Source organism: Hipposideros armiger, unplaced genomic scaffold, assembly GCF_001890085.2.
Source record: "Hipposideros armiger isolate ML-2016 unplaced genomic scaffold, ASM189008v1 scaffold_1298, whole genome shotgun sequence".
In the NCBI taxonomy this organism is placed as follows: Eukaryota; Metazoa; Chordata; class Mammalia; order Chiroptera; family Hipposideridae; genus Hipposideros; species Hipposideros armiger.
This window is the reverse complement of record NW_017732648.1, coordinates 69,382-77,184: the sequence shown is the minus strand read 5'-3', so window position 1 is coordinate 77,184 and position 7,803 is coordinate 69,382. Positions and strand designations below refer to the sequence as shown.

The following is a 7,803-nucleotide window of genomic DNA, read 5'->3' as shown; positions in this document are numbered from 1 at the left end:
CTCAGCTCGGGCTGACTCGAACCACTGTTGCTCAGAGCTCAAACTCTTGAGCGAGCTCTTAACCAACTGAGCCACTCAGCCGGCCCTTGCTTGTTTTTCTATGAGCACTGTCAACACCCATTGCCCCAGTGCTCTAAAGACAATGGCTTGTAAATTTGAGCTCACATAAGAACGACCTGGAAAGCTTGTTCAAGACAGATTTCTGGAGTCAGCCCCCACCTCCACCCCAGATTCTGATTTGGTAGTTCTGAGTTGAGGGCCAAAAATGTGCATTTCTAACAGCCTCCTCAGAGGTGCTGGTACTGCTCCCAGACACTGTGGGGGCAGCATTAGCTCCCCACTTGGTGAGCAGTGTCACTGTGGCTTCACCCAGACCAGAAGCTGGGCAAAAAAAAAAAAAAAAAAAATTGATGGCATTTTACCAAAAGTTCCAGAGTAAAGTATAATTTCCTTTCTTGATAATTTCGAGGACTTTTTGTCAAAAAAAAAAAAAAAATTGTTATTGTGTAAACAGTTCGAACTTCTAGAGGCATCAGGCGTATAAATCTAACAGGCCTGAGTTAGAAGCAAGTATCTGGGACCGGCTTCTGATTTACCAGTGGAAATAAAATTCATAATCTCTCCGGGAAATTGCATGCCTTTTGAATGGTTGATCAAATGGGTTTTGCTTAAGTGTATATATCAAATGTCTGTCCTGTAAATGCACAGTTGACTATATGTTTTATACGTTGGAGATAGTTTCAACTGTATTTACTCTCTGTTTCTTTTGTAAAATGAGAAAGTAGCTAAAGAGCTCATGTGCTTAAGGAAATCTTCCCATAACCTCACTAAGAAAGAAGATAGATTACGCCAGACATGAACTTTTCAAGGGGAGGCTGCTGTCATTACAATACAGAGACCAAGCCAGACACCCTCCTGGGCTCTGCCACTCCCTTCCCCCACACGTGTTACATCAAGAGCCTCAGACAACCTGGCTATTCACTGAGACCTGCCTAGGGCTTTGAAAGGACACAGGGTCCTTCCCTGAGCGGAAACTCCCACCCATTTTCCTTCCTAACTTTTGTTTATTCTACTTGGGATAGTTGCGTTTCCATTTGTTTCAAATAACAGAAACAAGCAGGAACTGATTTAAAATTCCTAAAATGGCTCACAGGCCCCACACACAGGACTATAGCAACCCCAGAAGGACACTAGGGAGCTTGGGGGACCCAGACTCTGTGTCTTTTCCAAGTGCATCTGAGTCATTCTTTCTGCAGCATATAATACAGAATATGGTCGCCATCAGACCCCCAGCATGCACAGCACTCTTCTTAACATGTGGAAACTGCCTCTGGCTCCCTTACTCCCTCTCAGTTCCATCTCCACTTCCATTTGCGTTTGAGTACCCAGCCATGGTCCGATCAAATTGGGGGGTGGGGAAGGTGGAAGGAGTGTATTAAAAGTAAAAGGTAGGGAGCAGGAAGAAAATAGGGTACATAACCTCCTATTTGGACAAATATTTCAAAAGTGATCCTTGACACATTACATGACTTCCCAGATACCTACCTATTAGTTGTCTATGTCAGGCTCCATAACATTTAGAATATCAGCTCCTGATAAAAGGGCTAATTAATATACACTATAAACAGAATTTTAAGTGAGAAAAAGCAACATTTCAGAGACTACAATACATAGGCAATGTAGAAAAACAATTTGGGGTTATTGATGATTTCTAATCTACTTATCTTCAAAGTTATTCATGATAGGATTTTGGTTTATTTGTCTGTTTGCTCTTTCTGTGTGGTTGGTTTTGCTTGCTTGTTTGTTTGTTTTGAGGCCCAGCACTGAAGGGAACGGAAAATCTTTCCAGAAGAGTTGTAAGGACACCTTAAATGAGAAAGAGCATTTCCCGTAAGAAAAGATGCTAGCTGTCTTGTGAGCCCCCTCCTGTAGCCCCACGTCTAACCTCCTGTTATTAAAGAAAACCACAGGAGAGCAAAAATAAAATTTCAAAAGAAAATTAAAGCAGCAAATGCAAAATTATTAATGAAGCAACTCAATGAGACATGTTAAGAAACAAAGTTGCCAGTATGAGGGGGCTGGGAGGTAAGGGAGTGATTATCTTTATTCCAAAATAAAAGTTTAAGAGATTGCTAACACATATTATAATAACCAAGTTAAGAGGCTGAATAATACAAAAGTAAGGGGAATGAGTAAAAATTAAGGATAATTGAAAATCAGATTTAAATGTTCAAATAGAAAAGTTGAAAAATATAAGAATATAGAATATCAAAATAATAAAAAGGACAAGACAAAAGTGATTTGATAAAAAGGCTTAGATAAACAAAGAAAACCACTTAAGAATACATCAAAAGCTCAAATAATTAGAGAGGAAATGGAAAATAATAAATATAAAAAAGAAAAATTAAGGACAACTAAGAAATTAAAAGTACAAACAATAAAATGGAGTTTAATATCAGAGGGGTAACAAAGAGATTAAAATCAGGATGGCAAAACATTAAAAGAAGAGAAAATTGCAAGGCTAAAATTTTCAAAATACAAAAGTAAATGCTAGGTAGGAGGAAAATCAGATATAAAAAGCTATTAAGGGCCGGTTGGTTAAGAGTTGGGATGGGACGCCAGCTCTGAGCAGCAGGGCCCAGGTTCAGATCCCACATGAGGGCCGGTGACGGGCGCCCTCTACAGCTAAGATGGTGAACAACAGCTCGACCTGGAGCTGGGCTGCTGAGAGTCGCCAGTGACGGCGAAGGCTGCAATGAAGCTGCAGTGGGCTGCTGTGAGCTACCGTGAGTGGCCTTCCAATGGCCGGCAAGCGACTGCCTCACCCGAGAAGAGCGCAATGATAATACCAAAATGGGCCAGTGAAACGACGTGTTCCACAACTAGAACGAAAGGACAGCAACTTGTCTGTTCCCCTCCCCCAATTCCCCAATAAAATCTTTATAAAAAAGAAAGAAAGAAAGAAAAAGCGATTAAATAGCCTTACTTCTTGAAAAGTACAAAAAAACCTCTGCTGAAATCAGTCCCCACAGATTTGGCCTCTGCAGAGGCCCTCACAAAGAGAAAGCAGAGGGCCAGCGCTGCTTAAGAGAAATGGCCATATTTAGGGAAATGTGCCTCAGTCCTCTTCTCTCTCTGCATAATTCTTCTGCTGCCCACAGTCATCTGATCACTACTTCCCTAGGCATTTAACACATGCCAAACTATAGAAAGAAAAAAAAAAGAAATATTGTTCTTTTTTGATTGAGGTATATACCCTTTCAGAGGAGGAGAATTTCTTACCAGGTGAATCTGTGCTATGGCTCAAAATGTCCATCTTTCTGCTTTTCCCTACAGTGAGACCACAAAGAACTCCTTGGAGAGCAGCCTACAGCAACTGAAATGCCATTTCACCTGGAACTTGTTAGAGGGAGAAAGTTCCTTGGATGAGTTTGAAGACAGAGTGTGTAACCACACTGAGTTTCGGAGCAGCGGATTCAAAGCTACCATGTACAACTTGTTGGCCTACATCCAACACCACAGAGGCCAAAACGAGGCAGCACTGGAATACTTACGTCAAGCTGAAGAGTTAATCCAGCGAGAGCATGCTGACCAAGCAGAAATCCGAAGCCTGGTCACCTGGGGAAACTACGCCTGGGTCTACTATCACATGGGCAGGCTCTCCGAAGCTCAGGCTTATGTAGACAAGGTGAAACACGTGTGCAAGAAGTTTTCCAGCCCTTACAGAATTGAGAGTCCTGAGATAGATTGTGAAGAAGGATGGTCACGACTGAAGTGTGGAAGAAAGAACACTGAAAGGGCAAAAGTGTGTTTTGAGAAGTGTCTGGAGAGGAACCCAAAGAACCCGGAATTCACTTCTGGACTGGCTATCTCAAGCTACCGTCTGGATAAATGGTCACCACCTCAGAATCCCATTGACGCCCTGCGTCAAGCCATTCAGCTGAATCCTGACAATCCTGACAACCAGTATGTTAAAGCCCTCCTGGCTCTGAAGCTGCAGAAGATGAACCAGGAAGGTGAAGGACAGAGGTTAGTTGAAGAAGCTGTGGAGAAAGCCCCACATGCAACCGATGTGCTTCGTGCTGCCGCAATGCTGTATCGAAAACAGAATGACCAAGACACTGCAATAGAACTGCTTAAAAGGGCTTTAGAATATATGCCAAACAATGCCTACCTGCATTACCATATTGGGGCATGCTATAGGGCAAAAGTCCACGCGTATCAGAATACAGGAGAGAATGGAAGATATGGGGAAAGAGAAGAGTTACAGGAACTAATAGAACAAGCTGTGAGTTATTTAAAGAGAGCTGATGAGCTCAATGGAAATCTCCACCATGTCTGCTCCTATCTTGCCTGCCTCTGTGCACAGGCAGGTAAGTATGAAGAAGCAGAATATTACTTCCAAAAAGAATTCAGCAAAGAGCTTATGCCTGTAGACAAACAAGTGCTCCATCTGCGATATGGCAACTTTCAGCGGTTCCAGATGAAGTGCGAAGACAAGGCCATCCACCATTTTATGGAGGGTGTGAAAATAAACCAAGAGACAAAGGAGAAAGAAAAAATGAAAAACAAACTGCAAAGAATTGCCAAAACCAGGCTTTCTAAAAATAGAGCAGATCCTGAGACTTTGCATCTCTTGGCATTTCTTGAGGAGCTGAATGGGGAAAGGCAGCCTGCAGATGAAACCTCCGAGAGAGACTTGGACTCTGGATGCCTTGTCCCTTCAGCATCTTTAGCTGAGGAATGAGGAATCAGGATATGGTGCCTATAGGATTGCTGCTAGAAGACAGCTGAAACCCTTCCACCAAGTTGGTGTTCAAAATATTTAACAACTAGTATGGCATAGGTGTGGACTAAGACACTGGCCCATAGTACTGGATTAGGAGTATGGGAGAACTCTGTTGGACCAAGACTTAACACTTGAATTGCTCAGGGAGTCTGGGAGAGGGATAGATTGGTGAGCAGGCCCTGTGGCTGGGAAAAGGGGCTATTTCCCACCTGACTTCTGGGGTGCAGTTTGCTCTGTGACATTCTCTTAGTCATCCTCCATGTGGTGATGCTGTGGGTTTGTTTCTATGTCTATGTAAAGCAGATCCCTCGCATCTATAACACAATGGTCCATTTTGACAATGTTTTTCCATCCTTGGAGTCATTTGAGACCCTGTGCAGGAATGTTCTGTATCGATCCAAAGGCTGGGAAACCAAAGCTTGGACAGGGCTAGCTGTCCTCTCTCTTTCTCGCTCTGCCTTCTCTCTCCTCCACCCCAGATAATCCTCAACCTCAACTGTCCTATACAACAGGAGTTCAATTGTCCCATTAACTGAAGTGGGAACATAGTTTGAAAACAGGAGAGCAGAGACTAGGTCCAGTCCAGAAGGGAAATATCTCGGACAACCAATGGAGTTAGGCAATCACAGTACAAGAGTTTTAGGAGGCACAGGGGAGAATTTGCCTCCACTCTGCTTTCCCGGTAATCATAATACGAAGTGAAGAATAAAAAAAGGGATTCTGTACAATATGCTAGAATCCAAAATAATACATTTCTTTAAAACTTGTGTGGAAAAATGAAGGTCTCATCAGTAGGCATAGGAACAGAGTAGTAGGCAAAAGAGAGAGAGGAATGCTGGTTTGTCATTGTAGATTGTAACCATATGGAGAAATTTTCACTGTCTTTGCCACTATTAGGAAAATTTCTTTATAAGATGAAGACTTACTTTGTTAAAAAAAAAAAAAAACTTTGATGAGCTCAGGTTCAAAATGATAAGAAAGCAGCAGAACAGAGGTCTTGGGAAATGACATCAGTAATGGGGAGTTTTCCCCCATTAGAAATGTATATTAGGTGATATAAAAGTTCCTTTAGGGCCGGCCGAGTGGCTCGATGGTTAAGAGCTGTCTTGGGACACCAGAGGGCCCCGGTTCGGATCATATGGCCCACATATGAGGGCCAGTGACACTGCCCTCCACAGCTAAGATGCTGAACAACAGCTCAACCTGGAGCTGCGCTGCTGTTAAGTCGCCGGCGACAGCGTAGGCTGTAGCCCCTGTGGCAGTGGGTTGTCATGGGCTACCACCGTGTGTAGTCAGCAGCCAGCGTGAGTGGCCAGCAGTCGCAGTGAGCGGCCGTCCAGAAGCCGGCGACTGATCTGCCTCGCCCAGGAAGAGCGCAATGATGGTGCCAGCTTGGGCCAGTGAAGCAACATCCTCCACAACTAGATAGACTGAAGAACAAAACGACAGCAACTTGTCTGTTCCCCTTCCCCCAATTCCCCAATAAAAATCTTTAAAAAAAAAAAAAGTTCCTTTAACCCTGAAAATTTTAATGAAAACCCCCACATTCATAGTATGTTTGGGCCAATTGGGATTTTCTAGATAGATACTGACTAGCCTGCCAGGTTGGTGTGACCCAAAACAGTCAGTGGACCCAGCAGGAGACTATCATTCAGTCACCTTCTGGGTTGCAAAATGTTTGCCTGTTGGAATTAGTTTAAATTGAAATGGTAGTTACCTGAGACTGGTACAGGTGGGAAAATAGGAGAGATGTTGTTTAAGGGTAGACTTGCAACTAGTAGATAAAGAAGTCCTGGAGGTTTAACGCACAGTACAGTGGATATAGACAACAATATTGTGTTATAATCATCAGTAATCTTAATTACTTCCACCTCAAAAATATAATAATTACACAGTGTGAGAGAGGTGTTAACTATGGAAAAATGGCAATCACATTATAATATATAAATGTATAAAATCAACTTGTTGCACACCTTAAATTGACACAATGTTATATGTAAAATACATTTCAATAAATTTAAGTATACATTAACACTTTTATTAAGCAATTAAAACCTCATATAAAATTCAAGGTTTTTTCAAATTAAAAATTCCAACTACTGTCACAATGGCTTTTGTGTTATTTTCTGCATTAAAAATAGTGTTGTGTGCTCTTGAGACCATCAGTGTATGCATAGTATATATTCCTGATAAAAGCCACAGATTTCGTTAATAAATAACTTAGATGTGATGCAACACAAAGAGATGTTCTTGTTTTTCTGAAATTTTGCTGTACCTTTAGTTTTCCAGACTCAGCTATGGATAAACAAAAAGTTATACTGGGTATGAACTGGCTCCAATAACTCAGACTGGTCTAACATCATAGCCACTGAATAGAACATTTTTTTTTCTACTTTAAGCTACTTAAGAGGCCAGGACTTCAGCTTACATCCTGACACCCACCACCATGCACCCTCGTGCACACATACCCCCTGCCCTCACACCAACAATGGGTGGGCTACTGCCCTTCTCCCTGTCAAATCTTGTTAACATCTGCTTTCACCTACATTCCTCTCTTCCTTTGAACTCCATTATGAGAAATGAAGTGCTCCCAATTTTGTTTTATGCCACATCCTGGAGGCAGTCAAAATGCACGTTGGAGAGANTATAGGTTAAATATGCTTTTCTCTGACTTGATCATAAATCAATCTTACCAATTCATGCATTTTTGTTCCCATGGCTCTTTCTGTTCAGAGAGGCAGGCAGCCTAAGGACACTGAGGGGACATGTTCCCAGCAGCACTAGCAGCTGGGAAGGGGATGAAGCTTGCTGAGAGTCTACAGGGAAAACCTGCTCAGATCCTTTCAGGCAAAATTTGGGCAATGAGAGTGCAGGCCTGGAGGACAGTTACTGGAGGTCCTGGGCCCTCTTTTGTTTCTTATAGACTAAATCAGAGGTGTTTATGAGTTCTGTTGTGGTTATTTTAAAAGCATGTTTACTTCTCAGCAAATGTGCTAACAACTAATTCAGCACTG

At 42.3% G+C, this 7,803-nt stretch overlaps 1 protein-coding gene across 1 annotated transcript in view; it reads left to right on the top strand.

Annotated features, from left to right (window-relative positions):
* IFIT2 (interferon induced protein with tetratricopeptide repeats 2) overlaps positions 1 to 5,926 on the top strand; it is a 7,788-nt gene extending 1,862 nt beyond the window's left edge. The window contains exon 2 of the mRNA XM_019633376.1: positions 3,337 to 5,926. Coding sequence (XP_019488921.1) covers positions 3,337 to 4,747 — 1,411 coding nt within the window. The 3' untranslated portion in view covers positions 4,748 to 5,926. The remainder of the gene's footprint in view (positions 1 to 3,336) is intronic.
* Positions 5,927 to 7,803: the final 1,877 nt, after the last annotated feature.